This window comes from Nymphalis io, chromosome 2 (assembly GCF_905147045.1).
Source record: "Nymphalis io chromosome 2, ilAglIoxx1.1, whole genome shotgun sequence".
Lineage (NCBI taxonomy): Eukaryota > Metazoa > Arthropoda > Insecta > Lepidoptera > Nymphalidae > Nymphalis > Nymphalis io.
Genome location: NC_065889.1, coordinates 2,912,753 through 2,932,655, shown reverse-complemented (window position 1 = coordinate 2,932,655; position 19,903 = coordinate 2,912,753). Strand labels below are relative to the sequence as shown.

Sequence of the window (19,903 nt, the reverse complement as noted above, 5' to 3'; positions counted from 1 at the left end):
TGCTTGCCCGGGTTTGAACCCACGATCATCGGTTAAGATTCACGCGTTCTTACCACAGGGCCATCTCGGCTTTACCCGCGGCTTCGCCAGCGTTGAATTAAGCTTCTGACCAAAATCCTTCAAAATCTGACTCTAACGTATTATAATATAATGCCTATTCGAATTATACATATAAAATATTCAAATTATAATGTAGCTGAGGTCTATCAAATAGCCATATTAACTAAACATGATGCAGTTATTTTGAAATCGCAGACAGACACTTAAATTTTTATTTATTTGTATAGAAGAGTAATCGCGCTGTCAAGAATAGTAATAACTTTTTGAATATGCACAAAATCTAACGTTTTACTTAATATAATAATCGCAAAACGATCTCTCAGAACGGAGTACGTACTCAACCCCGGTTAGGTTCCTTACCGCCCAAAACCACCTAAATCGGGAATGAGACTGGAAAAATTGCTACATATTTAGCAATTGTCAATTATGACGCAAGCGGACTCGCTAGTAAAGCGCTAGTTTTGATATAAAACGGTGAGCATTTATTTGCTAAGCGCCTTGCTGAATTGATTTAAATCTTTACACGGTTTCCACGTGATGCGTGCACCGACGAAATAATTAAAAATAACGTCCAATTTGTATTGGTAATAAATTACATTTTTCTCACAGATTAAAAAAGAATTAAATCATGACAGTAATGCTCTATAATCCCGCTAAGCGCTTTCTGCTTTTCTTCTCAGAACCAAGAGTTCTCTTTCCGAACGGACTGTATTTTTTTTGACTTTCAATAACTTAATGTAGATCATGCGTAATAATAATGAATAGAGAAACTAGAATTTGAGTTTTTAATGGAATTTAATACTTAGGTTTTATGTTCGCGAGTGAATTAGAACGGATTTCGCTATTCCACTAAAATACTTTCTTAAACGTGCAAAATGTGACATTCTCTTATAACGAAACATCATACGGATCTAGTTTTTAGTTTATCGAACCGACCATCAAAACACGTTTAATGTAATGTTGCAAGCGCGAAGTTATGTAGTTTTATGATGCATTACAACAATGTTATTAGGTGTTAATTAGTGACATTATAAAACGATTAAACCAAAAGAAAAACACACATAAAGGAGTAATAACAGTTAGTACATTGAATCGGATTCTGTTATAAGCAATCTTCAAATATTATCTTAGACTTGCTATCCTTATTAATTCTAAGCATTAGAAAGAGATGCCAATATTTTAGACATTTTAAATTAACAGAATTACGTATAAAACAGAATTAGGTATATTAGGTATAATGGTTGCATACCTAAGTTTGTAGTTAAAGCGCGATTGTTGATTTATAGTATTATTTATTTCTTTTTTTACGAGGCTACAACCAAAAAGGTTCTTCATAGAACACAAGTTTGGTAGTAATAAGTTTATTAATTTTAACGAATCACCAAGTTAATGAATAAAAATAGAAGAATAAAATAGAATATAAAAAAAGAATAGAAGCTCTTATTGGCTTCAAGATTCGCTAAAAAAAATCACTTAACGGTTTTTACGTCACTCGTCACGTTATGCGTATCGTTTTTTTTTATATTAATTGTATAAAAATAATGAAAGTTAACGGTTAAGCTCTGTGGCGTGAATAGTTAGTTAGTGTTACCGTTTTAACTTGGTGAGTTGTTTATGTGTTGTTTTGACGATTCTTTTATAACGTGTTTAAAATTTCAATCAAACCGAGTTGTTAAAGAGTGCGTTCGTGACATGTGTTTATAGCGGGAAGTCATCGTTAGAAAAAAGTAAAAAAATATACGTAATAAAACTGTTTATTTTCGGCCTACCATTATCGAAATAACTTTGTAATGTATGAACTTTGGTCATATGTTTGTATTACTTTTATAATGTCACCGACTTAGGCGAATCAATAAATCGGTATATTTATTTACGTGTATACATACAAATAAGGTTTGTATATGCATAAATAATTTGAAGTAGATTTCGACTTCTTTTGATTTATTTTGGAAACATTTTTGTCGTTGGTCTAGAAGCTTATTATCATAATAAGGCTGTAAATATCGAGGTTCCGGGTTGAAATTCCGGATGAAGCCAATGAGAAGTTGTTGAGATCTGTGTCAAGCTATTCTTTGTATCCCGGAATTAAGTAAGCAGTGACTTCATCTGTTTTTTTAGACACGGAATTATATTCCCTTGTTTGCGTTGGCTCTGCGATTGATTTCGCTTCGTTGTATGTCTGTTCAGATCTATGCAGATAAATAAAATTGAAGTGTCTATATGTGATCAAAGTAACTGACACTTCTTATGTTTTGACTACTTCCGAGTTAACAAAACCAAAGCAGTCGTTTTTTTAAATTTAAGACTACGCTGCTACTTAAAAAATATAATATTTTATATATTATATACATTTAATTTATAGATTTGAAGGATTTTCAAGACAGTAAATTTCACGCTGGGTTTTCTAGTACAATATACATTATATCTTAATTGTTATTCGAAATAGAATATGTAGCGTGAACTTACGAACGTCTAAACTTGTTTACAATGTTTCATTTGTAAATGCGTGTTTATGCATGTCCAAGAAATAAACAATATAATCGTTGCTATATATTCTCATAATTAATTTATTACACGTTTTTTATTTTATGTCTAGTTTATTTTGTTTCTATTGTTACTAACTCATCTGGATTGTATAATCTTGAAAATGGATTTTGGACCAATACTATACTATAGAATAACCGAAATGGATGAAAATAAACCTTGAGTTTCCGACGTCGGGGTCTGGTGTTATGTAGGGTACATTTTATTTCCTTTTCCATTTCCGTATCTCTGACAAAGTTTATACAAAATTTCATGATGATCGGTCGAGTAGTTGATGATAAATAAATAAGTTATTTAATAAACCCACATGTGATCTCTTAGACATATATGATATATATATATATGACATCCAGACATTACACATAACGAACGCTTGATCATAAGAAATTAACTGATGTTTTGATTGCGGTAATTATATCTGTGTCGCATTATTTGTCCCTTGGGCTTGTTAAGAGAGAAGAGCACTACGTACAATTAGTTAGATGTTAAGCTAAGAAGTCTTCTCCCTTTGAGGAGATGCTTTATCCATCACCCTGCTCCAATGCGGGCTGATAGATAATGTGGCAGAAATTTAGTGGAATGAAAAACATGTAGGTTTCCTTACGATGTTTTCCTTCACCGCCGAGCACGAGATGAATTATAATAACGAATTAAGCACATGAAAATTAAACAAAAGGTTTGGAATGAACACGCAATCATTAGTTAAGAGACACGCGTTCTAACACAGAGCCTTCTTGGATTCTTGGCTCTTCAGCATATCATTATACAAAGTCAACTTATCCAATTCTAGTTATTTTATATTACACATGAAATTACGTTATATCGATTGTAGTATGCAACACAGTAATTATTTTCGCTTCTTACAAATTGATTTAATTGTTAGGAATGTTGTTTAAGCAGTTCGTGACAGCTAATTACTTCAATACCGTGTCGCGAAGGGATCGCATTCGTTTTTGTTTCTATCGTTTTTTTTCATTCAGGAATTGATTACTAAGTGTTCCGGTTTTATTATATCGATGCTTCCGCTTAATGATAAACGAAGTGTTCCCGAAATATGTCGAGTGTTCCCGAAATATTCCACGATACCTAAATAACATTCGTGAAACCGGAATAATGAATCAATATTAATACTAACATTATTTTGGACCATCTTGGCTTAATATTATATATATGTATAATTCTGGGCAAAGCTTAAAAGGCGTAAATCTTAACTGATGATTGATGGGTAAAACCAGGCAAACAACACTGAATGTTTATTTGCTTACTTGGTGTTTAGGATTCATCTCGTGCTTGGCGGTGAAAGAATACGTCGTGAGATAACCTGCATGTGTCTAATATCTCTGAAATTCTGCCACATGCAGTAGCGTGGTGGAATAAGCTCCAATTCTTCCAAAGGTGATCTTAGCCAAGCAGTGGGACAATTAGGTAACAGACTATGAGTGTCCCACTGCTGGGCTAAGGCCTCCTCTCCCTTTTTGAAGAGAAGGTTTGGAGCTTATTCCACCACGCCGCTCCAATGCGGGTTGGTGGAATGCACATGTGGCAGAATTTCAGTGAAATTAGACACATGCAGGTTTCCTCACGATGTTTTCCTTCACGATGTTTTCTTTGATATGAATAATAATCACAAATTAAGCACATGGAAATTCATTGGTGCTTGCCCGGATTTGAACCCACGATCATTGGTTAAGATTCACGCGTTCTTACCACTGGGCCATCGCGGCGGGTGGGACAATTACAGGTTGTTATTTTACTGATATTATAAAGCTGAAGAGCTTGTTTGCTTGATCGCGCCCTCCGAATAAACCAGTTCGATAATATTATAATCACATACGGATATTAATAGTATTTGAATTTCAAGTACTGATATATATTCACATTCTATAACGCTTGACGTTTCAAAAATAATTGAAATCCACTTGGATAAAAAAAAAAATATTGATTTTATTTGATGTTATTGCATTGCAAAATATATATTTACAATGTTCGCAACTAATAGACACAATTACTATTTTGATCTAAAATAATGTTGTGATTTAAGCTCTAAAAATATCGCCATTTGTTTCTTGTGTGTTGAGTTAAAAAGAGTAGTAAATCATCTCAAATCATTATAGATAATTAAAATAGCATAAAACCATTGTTGCGTTTTGTATTTGATTAAGCTTCTCAATTAATAATCATCCCAAAGTATAGATAATGTAGAACCGGCTTAATGCCATCATACGAGGTCGATGAACTTTCATTAAAATTCCTCGCCATTGCAGTCTGATCAAATTGCAAAGTAATTATAAACTGATGTACCTTGTGAAATGGTGAAAAATGAATTTAAGAAATAATATGCATATATACAAGAATGAAATCATTCTAGAGTTTATAATAAAGTAAATAATACAGAAAAGGTTATTACTCTTATATCATTATATATTATGTTAAATGTATAAATAACTATGTATAAATATTAAATTTTATTTTTATTTTTTAAATACCAATTGTAGGAGACATCACTGTAAAATGTGGACAAAAAATATAAGTAAAATACTATACATAAACCAAATCTATTATAATATAGTAATAACTTGTATGCATATATATATTTATATTTATAATTTAACTAAACTAGTAAAACAACAGATCCGTTCCTAATTCTTCGTCAGAAATCTTGATTAATTATAAAATAACGGTCACGTTTATTCGATGGCATACATATTTATAATAAATAAAAACATAAATTATTAATCAACGACTGCTATTATGTGTATATTTATAAATAAACACATTCAAAATACTAATGTGACAAGAGTCTCTTCCACAGGAATACATTAGTCTGTCAATATAACAACGCTTTAATTAATACTATAAGATACATTTTCTTTTATAAAAAACAGATAATATACCTTGATATAATCATTGATAATAATGTTATAAATGTGAATATTTTTGCATTTTCATGTTTCCTTTAAACTTGTAACAGTGTGAGTTTATGTATACTTTAGTAAAGTAGTAGTTACTGGTGGTAGGGCTTTGCGCAAGCTCGTCTGGGTTGTACCACCAACTCATCAGATAATCTACCGCAAAACAGCAGTACTTGGTATTTTCGTATTCCGGTTTGAAGGGTGAGTGAGCCAGTGTTATTACAGGCACAAGGGACATAACATCTTAGTTCGCAAGGTTGGTGGCGCATTGGTGTTGCAAGCGATGGTTAACATTTCTTACAATGTCTATGGGCGTTGGTGACCACTTACCATCAGCTATATGCGTACATAAGGTACGGTAAAATATTCGCTTGTCCTTCATTATCCTAGTCATCTATCGCCGGTTCTCCTCAGACCTAAGATATTGCTCTATGAATGCGTTTTTGAAAATGAATACGCAAGCGTAATCCTTATATATTGAATTGAAGATTTTTATGTAAATAATTACATATGAAACTTTTTAATGTTTCAAAATAATGCGTTAAATCACATCAAAAACCAATCCAATTAGGATAAAAAACGCACTTTAGATCGTCATGTACAGTATTAAATTAAATGTAAAGCTACAACCCGTTCATAATTTAGATTCTACGGAGAAGAATCGACGATAGTTACTCTTTTTCACCAATTTATAACTAAATTATTATTTATCCTGCATGAAAATTAACAAAAACACCACGCTTTTAATCATCTACAGAGTTTGTTATCGAGTAGTAAGCTTTGTTTTATTAACGGTTTTTTACGTGGATTTAATTGGTTAATAATATAACATTTAGGTTAGATTAATAAACAATATTTTGCCTATAAGTATCTACGTCTGAAATTAAATAATAATTTCCTATACAGCCATTGTTCACTTATAAAATTACCTAGTAAAATGTCACATGGACGAACAAAGTGACCATTCACCGTTAAAGCTCCGATGGTCTGGTACACGTCTGACCTCATCAGCGAGGTCAGACCAACTGGGAATTTATGATGTCTGCCCCACTACTTTTTTATGTGAACTGTAATCATGATTGGATTTGATCGTTCTATCCGTGTTTTATTTTATATCAGCTGTTAGCAAACGTGTGACCTCATAATATGTAATCGAATGAAATTGTTTTAATTACTTTTACTAAAAATATAAAATGATGGACAAGATTTTAATGTGTTTTGCTTTTGTGATATATTTAGATATTTTGTAAATGCATATTTATTTAAATTTTTTAAATTTCTACACATGAATGTCAAAGGAAAAAATCAAGAAAAGCCAATTAAAACGTAAATATAATTTATTTAAATTGTTTTTTTTTTCAAGTTTTTGCTCTCACAAAAAAATAAACAAAGTCAAGATAACGTCTTAATCTTAAGACATCATTTCAGGGTCTTTGCAATGTCAATTTTGTTAACAAAATAATATACGTATCTGCATTAATCAAGTCGATGTTATTGAACTCATTGTCGGAAATGTAATCAATGCTCCAGGATTGTAAATTCTATCGTCTTACAAATAAAGTCGTCTTTCCTAAACAAATGCAAGGAGACAATAATTTGTTTCTAGCACGAATAAAATATCAACATTACATAATTCAATGAGTAAAAGAGAGAAAGTTCAAACCTAAGAATAATTATTGTTGTTGATTATATAGTCTTTACTGCGATTTTATGTAAATATTTGAATTAATTTATCAAAATATATGGTAATTATTTTGTTTTAACAAAATTGTTATCTAGCGCCATCTATTATGAAATAGTAAATACAGAATGTGTGTTTTATGTGTACAGGAGACAATGGCAGCACTCACGCTTTGTACCTCGAAACAATAGTCGAGGAAACAAGCGATGACTTGCGTTCTGAACGCTCTTCTGCAGCCACCTGGCTATCTGACTCAGATGCCGACTCGGTCATACATGTTCGCGGCACAGCAGGTATTTACAAACTTTACGCTTGTACCGCCATCTAGGGATGGATAGCTATTCTTCTCATTGTTATTTGAAAGAATGTATAGATGGCGTTACGTACCGCCATAAATCTATATAAATATTTTTATTGTTTTTATTTACTTTTCATATGTACACAATAATTCATATGTACAAAATGTATTTTAATTTAAGATTAATATTCTTTAATTCTTTAAGATTTATAATTCAATAGTATATTTTTTCTTAATTTATTTCCTTTATGTAGTACTGTCATACATTTTAATTATAACAACTAGATAGCTTTTTTGGATCATATCCAAATTAATATAAATATATCACTTTCTGTGTCATTGTCATTACCGACGCCTGAAGCCATTGAAGGTGGTGGTGTATCTCAGTAGCATTAATTGAAAATTAGAAGTTAGCTTCTTTCCTTCCCTCAGGGTCGGAGTGCGACAGCGAGTCAGAGCGGGAATGGGCGTGCCCTGCAAAACGTAGGAGACGAGAGCGAGCCAACTCGCCGACCAGCCTCGGATCTCTCTCACGTTCGTCTAGCCTCGCGCAATTCGAATCCCTCGAACGGTCCTGTGCCGCTCCCGTTTCACCTAGTCTATCGCCGGACTCCCTCGAGTCGCCCCCTGCGTCACCACAGCCTGTTCGACCAGCCCCTCGTGCCCATCTTTCAGCGGAGAACCTTAGCGAAGATAGTGGTTACAGTGAGCGCGCGCGCCGGCCGCCCCCGCCTGCCCGCCGTGGCCCGCCCGAAATAGCCCACGGGCCGATCGCCGCCGGCAGCGTGCCCTGCCTCGTCTCGCCCAGTGCCACGCGTCGCCAGCCCCGCGCTGCGCGCGCTCTCTCCTTGCCCGCCGAGCTCGACGTCTGCGCCGAGCCAAAACGCCACGCGACCCACAGTGCGCGATTCCGCCAGACCTTCGAAGTTTGCGACAGTTTTACCGTAAGCGTGGCCGACCTGACGGCCTTGGACTACCGCGGAGGACCGCGGCGACCGCGGCTCCCTCCGCCGCCCCCTCCGCGACCATCGCATCAACCGCCACCTCCACCACCCGTGCTCGATGTGGTCACGCGTCCCCTGCGGTCAACGCCGGCCCGCGAGCCCAGCGCCGGCAGCGACTCCACCACCGAATCAGAACAAGCATTCGCAAGAGAAATGGAGGCTACAGCGCGCCGTTTGGACGAAAATGCGAAAAGAGCGCTCGCCGACACCGGAAATTACGATCGTGAGCTCTCCGTGCTGACGGCACGGCGTCTTCAGGACTCGTGGGGAGCATGGGATGACGTTCTCGATGAGCTTCGTCGGCGTATGGAACCGTCGTCGGCGACGCCGTCCCCGCCGCGGTCTCCCTCACCAGACCCTATTCGAGAGCCTAGTTTTGCGTCAACGCCCCTCCGCTCGGGAGACGCACGAGTTCGTTCTACGCCCGAGTTGCGAGCGCGGGCAACGCCGCACCGCGAAACTCCAGAAGAGTTACGAGCTTCACTCCAACTAGTCGCACCGCGGCCGCCCGACTCGGCGTTGCCGGCGCGCTCTGTGTCGACAGGATCAAAAGGAGTCACTTTTTCACCGATAGTGGCCGAAGTGAGTTGGCGAGAAACTAGTACGAGTAGTAACGAAAGTTCTGAACGAAGGACGAGCGAGAGTTCGAGTGCGAGCGTGGACGGGGCAGACGCAGAGGTAGTGGAAGTGGAGGGGGAAGGCGACGGACCGCGCGCGCAGATCGCAGAGTGCGCCGTCGCAATGACGGAAGCGGGCGCGCGTGCGCCGCGCAGCCGCATCGCCGGTTTCCTTTCGAGGTTCGCGAACTTCCGATTCTCGGGGCGCAAAGAAAAAAAATCTAGGGGCGCAGGCGCGAACGGGCGGGCAAGTATCAGCGGTCCGCCGACGACGGCAGATGCGGGGCAGGGAGTGCGAGCGGCGGCCGCCGGGCCGCAGTATGTGCGCATCCCGCTGAAGGAGGAGGGTGTGTCGCGGGCGGTGGCACCCCCCGTGGCGGGCGGTGTGGCGCACAAGCCTCCGCGGCCGCGCCCGCCGCCCGCTCCGGCACCCGGTGTGCTCGAAACCGACGTGGACACGCAGCGCACGGTGCTGCACGCGCGATCCTTGCTCGCCCTGGCGCCGCCCGACCAGCGCGCGCCTCGACCCCACAAGTCCATGGAGTTTCTGCTGGACAAAGACAGCGCGCAGATCGTACAGGTGAGTCCCGATTTACATAGCTCTATTACTAGCCTCCGAGTCCCGTGGGCGTTGCCTAGGTTGTCTTTTAACATTTTATTTGAAGTTCTCATATTGCCGCAATGTTTACAAACAGCACGATCGATCTCGGGCAATGAACTCGTGATAACTGCTGATGTCTCGTGGTAGGCATTTCAACAAATTAACCCTTAAACTTATATAAAATTTAAACCGGCTAACTAGCGGCATAGTAAAGACTTGCAACTGCAATACATATAATTAGATTAATTGTCCTACCAACATTTCATATAAACTACAACAGTTCATACTACAAACGTTTCAACAGCGAGCTATACCGTCGGTTAAGTGACATACTCCATACATATTCCGTTAACAATGCACTATGTAAATGACAACGGTATTCCCAGTAGGGTCGTTCGAGTTACGACACAGTATTCGCATTTCGCATACAATCAACTCGCAGAGGGCGGAGGTGAAAGTGTGAGTCTAGGCATGGCGCGCCATATGCATTGCTAACCCACCGAGGTGGGCGTAACTGTATTATCAAACCGTATGCGTAGCTATCGCTAATATCGCTTTACGATCGATTGCTATCGGAGTCTGAAACCGGATTACCTAACAATTTACATATTATTCACAAACGCGACCTAATTAAAACAAAGAACACAACGGATATTTAAATTTTACGTAATTAGCTTAATTCGTCAGAATATACTGCTATTTAATATCGAAAATAATGTAAAACTGACTAACTACCAAACCACGTCATTCGTAGTAAAAAATATGACTGTCATTTTATCTCGTCATTATCAATTTCGAATGGTTTTTAACCGTAAAATTAGTGATTGTGAGGTCTATTGTTCACAAGAATTTTAGCATACAATACGGGAACTTTGACATTACAATATTATTATACACTGTACTGTATTACTGACATATGTGCTTATATTCAAATAAATATATAACTGTAAGAACACTTCATTTATACCACAATAATACAGTGTGGAATTTTTTATGCATATTATTATTCAATTTAAAGTTTAATATTCGTATATGATAGAGCTTCCATTCCTTGCAAATGCAGGCTTAACAGTCGCATAGCATTGCAGGTTCAACCCGAATACTTTAGTATACGATCGTAGACACTGAGTAAGATTTATGTTTCGTTTAAATGCGAAGAATAGGCTTAAATGGCTATGATTTAAGAAAAAAAACCTTTGTCCTCGGTTCTCTATTGTAGCAGCCTTAGCAGGTACAAGCTTCGTTACGATTTTGTAATATTTTGAAATATAAATTTTTTTTATCCTTTTATGTATATAGCAAATAGACATAAAAGGATAAAAAATAGAGCTTGTAATAATAGTTACAATCAAATTATTATATTTGAATAAGGAATTAAAAAAAAAAACTCAATTAAAAAAAAATCAATTATTTATTTGAATTTTAAAATTGTGCTTCAATTTGACGGTCAAATAAATCTATTAATACTGTTAAGATCAATTAAATTAGTACGCATATTAAAAATTAATTACTCCGGCAACTCTGAGAACCTGTAAATTGTGTGACTTTTGCTTAAAAGATATTTTAATATAAACTTTTGTTAAAGAAAAATGCGCCCCAAAAATAATCATTTATAATATTTTTAACAGTTTACCTGTATTTAATTTGTGTTGAAATAATGAACAATTAGTATTTATACTTAGTTCACCGTGACTTTAAATTTATTTCAAAGGTTTTCTGACAATAAACAATATGCCCATTGTAGAATTCATAATTCCCACGAGTCCTTATATTTTTTGTCGCAATCACTTGACTTTGCTTTTCAAAATCTTGGGAATATATTATCCATGACATACTACCATTATGATGTCATCGAAGTGTCGTTTGAATGTTAATCCTATTATTACCATTTACACCTTGATCAAAACGCAATGTAGAACGCAGTACGAAGTAATGTTAAATATTATATTAATTTGCCAGGTGTTTCAATTCGCGGCGAACTTATGCTTAAATATGGTTAAAATTAAAAAAGAAACGTACGTAAAGAAACGGGGCTTTAAAATTATTACGTAAAATAATATAAAAAATCCTGATAACGTTAATTCTGACATTGGGTTTCGCATTCATATTAAGGTTCATTGCCTTAGCAAGACAATGAGATAAGTACCCGATCAATATTTTAAAATGTATCGCGTAAACATAACAATAAATGAAAATAAAACAATAATAGCGTCACGCTGTAGGATATTTTTCCTGTTATATGTCTGGTGAATTTAAATCATCTTTGACCATGACTGCAGTACATGATAGCATTATGTTAATCCTTTACAAGTAGATCAAACCTGAGTCATTAAATAACATATCGAGATATATGTATATTTCGAGGAAGTGTATTGGCGTTGACGTCCTTTTTAAAATTATGTAATCTGCTAAAAATGTTATTTTTTTGGAATTCACAAACTCAATATGACTTATGTACTTAATGATTTTCCACGTTTGCACGTAAGAGATTTGATATTCGTTTCGTAAGCTTCAAAATTGATGCAATTATGTGATAGACGTGGAAAATAGTGGACTTCCACAAGTCGGTTATATAACTTGTACAGGATACAGGACACGAGTGTTGGACGTGTCCGTCTGATCGTGCTTCATCAGATCTAAATGCTTTAACTAGCATAAACTGTTCCTGCATTTTGAGTTCAGCCTTCGAATCTATATTGAGAGCTCTTTGCTAAATGTAATTCCCACTCAATCTAAACAAACCCACATATTGAACCAGACTAAGTTATACGTTTGATTAAAAACATCCAGAAAAGAGTATTTAAAGAGATGTTTTTTAATATATACTTTAAAACCCATTTGCGCCTTCTGTAACTGTATAATACAGTGTCTTTGTCAAAATATTTAAAAACAATATGTACTACTTCTGTGTCGATAACATTGTCCGCAATCGATCTTTGAAGCTATTTTATTCATAAATACGACCCGTTGCTGCTTTGAATCTTTAGATTTATTGAACCATAAAATTACAAAGTCTGAACAAAAGGAATTCTTAGCCGTCTTAAGAACACAGAACTTGGTCAAAGCGGCGGTAAATTTTAATTTGATGTCGGCTTCTTTTTGAAGATATCATATAATCTAAGAATATCTTTAATTATAAGAAAAAATATTTAAATATATACTTTTTTATACTTATTTAGTTTTTAATACGGCAACTATAGTTAAATACTTTTTAATTATTTTTAATAACAGTTTTCAGGTGCGCAAGAGCACAAACGTTATAATGTTTACAAGCTTTATTTTAAATTATTACCAGCTTTTTGCTTTTGAATGTTACAAAATGCTACTTTCTAGGTGTAATAAAGAACCTTTCCATCTCATCTATTATAACCGGTCGGCTTAGAATCAATCAGGCAGTCGTGCGACCTTGCATGTTCGCCGAAGAAATTACCCCCGAGGCGTACAAATAGTTTCTCTTTAGATTTAAATGACGTTTTAGTATTTTATGGTTGAACGGTGTGTGGTTTAGGCCTGATTTGTAATAGTTAAAGTTTACGGTAGTTATACTTGCGGCTCGTCGTTCCTAATTCACGACCAAGAACTAAGAAAACGGGAGCAGTTGCTCTTTCGAGTTTTTCAAGTAATAGCTTTATTTTGAGAAGCCATGAACTTGGCTCGTCAGAACATAAAATCTGGTCTTACGATAATTTACCAGCTCGGTAAAGCACGCTGGTTCAGTGCCTTTATATTTTTTTGAAGTTCGAAATAAATTGAAATAACATAACGTCAAAAAGAATTACTAATTTGTGAATTCAATTTTTTCGAAATATATTTTATTTCAGACATATTTTAAATAAAACACATTGTTGCAAAGGTTTAAACGTATTCTTGATACCTTATAATCTGTAAAATATTAATAGCATTTTTTATATCACAAAATCAAAAATAGTCCTTATTAAATACATACCTACATATTCTTTAGTGAAACGTATGTCATATTTGAAAATTGAATATAGCCAGCATCATGTTATTAGGTTCTGATTTATAATCATGACCACACGAAAGTTCCTTGACTCGTATTAAAAAAAAACTTGTAGATTTTTTTAAATTGCAGTAGCAGATGCAATTTTCACGGTAAACGAACCTAGAACGAAGTAATTTCCGCAGGATAAATATTTTTGGCTTCCAATTTATTTGCAATTCTTTAAATTACTTTTTTTATATAATTGACGAGGAAATTGAACAATTATTTACTTTTAAATTAAAATAACATTTATTTAGTTAGGTTAAATGCAAATATTTGAATCGTCATTTTACAACTTTATATTTAATTTAAGAATACGCGATTCTAAATATAGAATTTAGAATACACGCAGAACGAACAGAAAGTCAGTTACTATTATTTATTAAATACATTACATACATTTATTATATACAATTAATTTATGTGTCCTGTAAGAGTTACGCCGCTAACTTTATTTTGCCATCTATAATATATACCTACAAATATTTACAAAAATTAAAATATAAGTATAATAATTTATCTTATTAACTCCAAATAATATTGTACATTTATATCTGTGTGGGATTAATATTTAATTTTTAATCTATTTTATTAATATTAATGTATTTTGTCTGTGGTATGGACCGTCCTACGATGTTGTTAATGATATTACCCACTAGAAATTGGAAGTAAAATGTAGCCTCAATTTTAGATAAGTGTAATAAGAGGGTAACTTTATTACATAACCATATTTCCGGGTGATGTTGAATCTGGTTACACTCAGAGGATATCCGTTAGGGCGGGCATGTCCGGATGCAACTTATTAGCAAACGTTGAGTTTGTATTTCGAGTCATAACATTTTGTATTCCGTAACCGTAACAGTCTGTGAATGTCCCACTGCTGGGCTACAGGCCTCCTCTTCCATTTTGAGGAGAAGGTTTGCAGCTTATTCCAACACGCTGCTCCAACGCGGGTTGGTGGAATACACATGTGGCAGAGTTTCAGTGGGGCTTGCCCGGGTTTGAACCCACGATCAACGGTCAAGACCCATGCGTTCCTACCACTGGGCCTGGGTATTCACTAAACTAAAACTAGTTTTGACAGTTTTCTTTAATTTTTTACTGAAGAATTGAATCGTTTGAAATAAATGCGACGCTTACAATGCGATTTTATATTATATAGACAGAGATTCAAAATTTGGATTGCATTCTTAATTTAAAATATCTATACGATACGTACCTTTGCTTTTTAATATTTTATTTTATCACTGCAATACTTGAAGCTTGTCAGCAGAGTCACCCAGCGCAGCTCAGCCTCCACTGACCTATTTCTAGAAATAGCGAGTAATAATCGCTTCGATTAACACAACACAACCGTTATATAATTTATTCTTCTAATTTTTTAATCCCTTACAAAATGTATGTGAGCCATCTGTATAGGTTATTCACGTATTAACTTTACAAGCCTGCAAATATATAAATACAGATTTATGATTTACTAAAACTCTTTCGAATAAAAGCTTAACTTTAAAAAATTATATTAATTTTTAAAATTTAACTAAAATTAAAAAAAAGGTTTTTAAATATTTAAAGCAAAAAAATAGTTCAGTTTTTTTCAACTATTGTATTCTTATATTAAGCGCCCTTAATATAATGAAAAATTACAAGAATTGCTAAAAACAATGTATCCAATTAAAACAATAAAATAACAGAGAAGTGCAAATACAAACGCTTATTCTAAAAACTTGCGGCCTAACTTATAAACGTTGCTTAGCGGATATTTAGTTGAACACCGGTTTTCTTTTTCTGTCACTATTGATTTGACATTCGAAAGAAGAAGACAGCATGGATTATCTGTTCATCCTCTAATTTTCTAGTTATAGTTTAATCTAATTTCTAGTTTATAACTAACGCCGTAGATATTTAATAATGCAAATTGCTTAAAATAAACAGATCCTCTATTTATTTCATCTCCTACAATAAAATGTAAAAGTTATACAATAAGAAAATGATTGAAAAGATTTCCTTTGTTGATGAAATACAGAACCATTTTTAATCTTCACTCCTTCAAGAGGATTTATCCTGAAGTCCTATATAATAAGAGCTATGTGCTTAAACTCTATTTTCCTTATATTTCCCTGCGCTTTGAATTAATCTTGAATGAAGACTGATCTCTTGATCTGAGAGCGACGTTTCTTGAAGTATAATCCTTGAAACATTGAGAGAAGTTGAGTTATTTATGAGTAATCCCGAATACAGTACTCAATTTTAATTGGCCAATTGTTCCACAGTTTAAATGATGGTGGTTAAAATTCTGTTTCATTTTTAAATATTTTATTGATAGTGATTATTTCGTTTTATAAAAAAAAAATTTGATTGTATAAAATTATAGTTTTTTTAATAACCTCCAAGTTTGATATTATTCTTTATGATTTTAAGGTATTTATTATAGTATAATTTTTTAGCCATCAAAGTTAATATCTAAGATTTTAGGATTATATATAATACGTGTGGCGCCGCACTAATATGTATAAATTGTTTTTTCTTTCCGTGGCGAAGCCACAACATATAGTGCTAAAAGCTTATAATTCAATCAAATTTATTATGTATTATGTAAATATCGTTTTAAAATTTGCTTCATTAACTAGTTCAAAGAAATATTTGTACCACTGTCAGCTTCTGTTTCTTTCATTTACCGGTTTTGTAAACAGGATAAAAATTCAAAATGGATTCATATTTTTAAATAAACTCTCATTCGTCAGACGTAGGAATATGTTGAATCACAGTAATTATATTAATATATGCAAAGTGCACGTAGGTATATTATTTGTATGTTAAGAAAATTATTATTTTAATGTAAATATAGCTTAGCTAATTACATTCAACAAAGTGTCTTTGGAATAACATGTTTATTCTAGATGTTCTAGCGATATCTAGGTATATAATTAATAGGCACTACATATGCTTATGTATTTTAAAATAATATAATAGTTATTTACATTAAGGCATATTATAAATTAAAAATAGTTGCACTAAAAAAATCGTGAGGAAACCTGCATGTGTCTAATTTCACTGAAATTCTGCCACATGTGATTCTACCAACCCGCATTGGAGCAGCGTGGTGGAATAATCTCCAAACCTTCTCCTCAAAAAGAGGAGAGGAGGCCTTTAGCCCAGCAGTGGGACATTCACAGGCTGTTACGGTTACGGTACACTAAAAATGATGATTGACTCATGATCGCGTGGAGTGATGGCAAGAATACTAACGGAATATTCCCGATATATCGCAATTCCGATTACTTGGGCGAAATATTAACCATATCTCCTACCACCAGTAAAATATTTTAATAATACTTGTTGTTATATTATGCTATTACTCCAAGAACCACTTAAACTTGATTTCAAATACGTTAACTATCTCATTAATGCATTAACAGTTAAAGTTATCGTAAGTCACAAAGGCTATTGTGATTAAACAGGACTAAAAGACAATGCAAAAAAAAAATTTGCTTACCCTGATCCCATTTTTTTGGGGTAGGAGCAGTTTGTAAGCTGTATGAAAAAAAAAATATAAGTTGATTTATGCGGCGATTTACTGCAACCTTCCTAGTAAAGACTTTCGCTGAACAGCTTTGCTATGGGGTGGTTGAGGCACTTACGTGCTCGACTGACGAATGCGTTTAAGCTTGCTTGAGGTGGGGTGACTAATTATAGCTAGAACAGATAAAGTGGGTATTATGGTCTGTCTAATGTAGCTGTTATACAAACGCACCTTTAAAAAGGGTTGAATAAAATAGCCACAGTACATACCTTTAAAATTATTTAAACGAACAATTGCCTTACATTTTTTTCTTTTTAACTAATTCTGTCATTATTTTTCCACAATTAATCAAAAACATATATATATATATATATATATATTATATAATATACATTATATAAAAAAGTGAAATAAATATAACTTACATTAGTGCGGTGTATCTAGCAAAGTTATAATAAAGAGAAAACTGGCTAGCTGCTTTGTAAGTAAACATTGATGTCAAGGCTCGGTGTGTTTATAGATCGGACCACCATTGCTCTTTTTCATCTGACCGTAATCTTTATGTAAACATAGAAATTACGAATTATGTTATTTAGAATATTAAGTGGATTTTGTACTATATTGCCTTTAGAATTATTCAATATATTTTTTTTATAATAATATAATATAAATAATATTATTTAATAGTTTTGATTTAGGACGTTTCTTTAAAATCACAATAAAACCTTTTTCGACAAATATCTAAAAACTAATATTTCTCAACGATATTTTTTTTAATTTGAATTAAATTATTCATAATAAGAACACGGTCCAATTTGTAGTGTTGTTTTTAACGAACAGGAATTGCTAAACTTCAGCTATTATCTCATTAATTTCATGAATGTAGCACAGACAAAGACGGTCGGTATCGAGTTACGCTTATTAACACATGTGGGCGAAGATTCCTGAGAAATTGACTCGAGTTACTGCATGCGTTCGTTGTAATGGCCCCAGGAAATACCATTCAATACCAAATAAAAAATACTATCGTAATAAGTTAGTTGTAAAGGGTAAGATTCTAAATAAACTATGGATTTTACAGACTAGGTATTGAGATATTTTTTCAGGTGGGGGACATATGAGCCAAATACCATTTACGTATAGCAAGCAAATTTTATATTTAGTTTGCCATACGTAAATTACGTAAGATAATATTCCTAGAATTTGATCTTATTATCAATGACATATCTCGATAATTAAGTTTTATATAAAAATATCAACTAAACATTATCTTTCACTAATCTAATGATACCGTTCTAGTAATTACTTACCATTTATATTTGGATCATCCTCCTCTTATTTATATATTCTACCCCCTATTTATATATCTTGTTCGTAATCGTATCCTATCGCTTAGGCTATGTTCCACATTATTTTATGTATTAATAAAAAGTATAAGCGTAGAGCTAAGTAAAAGTAGTAGCGCTGCTAGAAGTTACTCGTGACAGTTTTCAGCGATTGTTATGGAAGCAAAATTTTATAACCGCTCTCTTGTTTAGTGTTTAATCTTAAAGACGAATAGATGAAGTTTACTGGTTTTGGCATGTACAGACAAACAGATACTTATGATTTATTATTATTATTAATAGTTTTATTCTCTGTTAGTCGGCTGAGGTATTCTTTTCATGGTGAGAGATTTTCGACACTCAATAAGCAATTGTAATGCTTCTATATTAAAAAATAACATTGACATAGATTTTAGTAATTGTAAAAAAAATTTGTAATTTTCAAGTGCTTTATAGTTTATAATATACTAGGTTAAAGGGTTTTGTGTGAGCCCGTCTAGGTAGGATCATCAGATATTCTACAGCTAAACAGCAATACTTAGTTATGTTGCGTTTCGGTTTGAAGGATGAGCCAGAAAAACTATAGACACAATGCACACAACATCTTAGTTCCCAAGATTGATGGCACATTGGCGATGTAAGGAATCGTTAATATTTCTTACATCGCCAATGTCTATGGCCATCACCTTACCATCAGGTGGGACATTTGCCCGTCCGTCATATAACATAAAAAATATAATTGTAATTTAATTACACTTGGCTTTATTGAATTATTCCGTGGAAAATATATTTTCAATTGAAGCAATACAAGCAGTTGCTAACTCAGACACCGGGCACGTTTTTAGGTCACCTCATTTACTACTCTCCTGAGTGTTTGTTTAGGTACAATGCTCCGTTGTGGTTTATGTAAGATGTATGTAGTAAAACTGTTGTGATTAAAACTTTATCCATTCCGACTTTATACTTTGCTCCGTCAATTTTAGTTTGTACTCTCATTTACTCTCATATATAATACTCACTAGTTATATTGTTGTTTGTTGTTGTTGTTTAAAAAAGGTAAATCGTTTTTAATCTTTAGTACAAATTATTAATTAAAAAAAAAACCTATTAAAACGTATGTAGATAAGAAACAATGACAGAAGAAATAAAAATAAGTTATATATTTTAATATTATTATTATCTAAACCTTAGACATCATACCAGAAAGCTAATTACGCTATTTTTATGCTCCAATAAACGAGGAAGGAAATTCTTAAGCCCTCGCAAAGGAAGCCGCTATAAAATTCATACGAATTTTGACAGACTCGTTAAATTTTATGCGACAGGACGCTGTGTTGG

The 19,903-nt window shown here is 34.3% G+C and overlaps 1 protein-coding gene across 3 annotated transcripts in view; it reads left to right on the top strand.

Annotated features, from left to right (window-relative positions):
• Positions 1–19,903, top strand: part of LOC126777047 (serine/arginine repetitive matrix protein 2) — an 84,736-nt gene that overhangs the window by 34,780 nt on the left and 30,053 nt on the right. For all 3 annotated transcript variants that reach the window (XM_050499917.1, XM_050499900.1, XM_050499909.1), the window contains exons 2-3: positions 7,347–7,490; positions 7,928–9,696. In XM_050499917.1, coding sequence (XP_050355874.1) covers positions 7,347–7,490; positions 7,928–9,696 — 1,913 coding nt within the window. The remainder of the gene's footprint in view (positions 1–7,346; positions 7,491–7,927; positions 9,697–19,903) is intronic.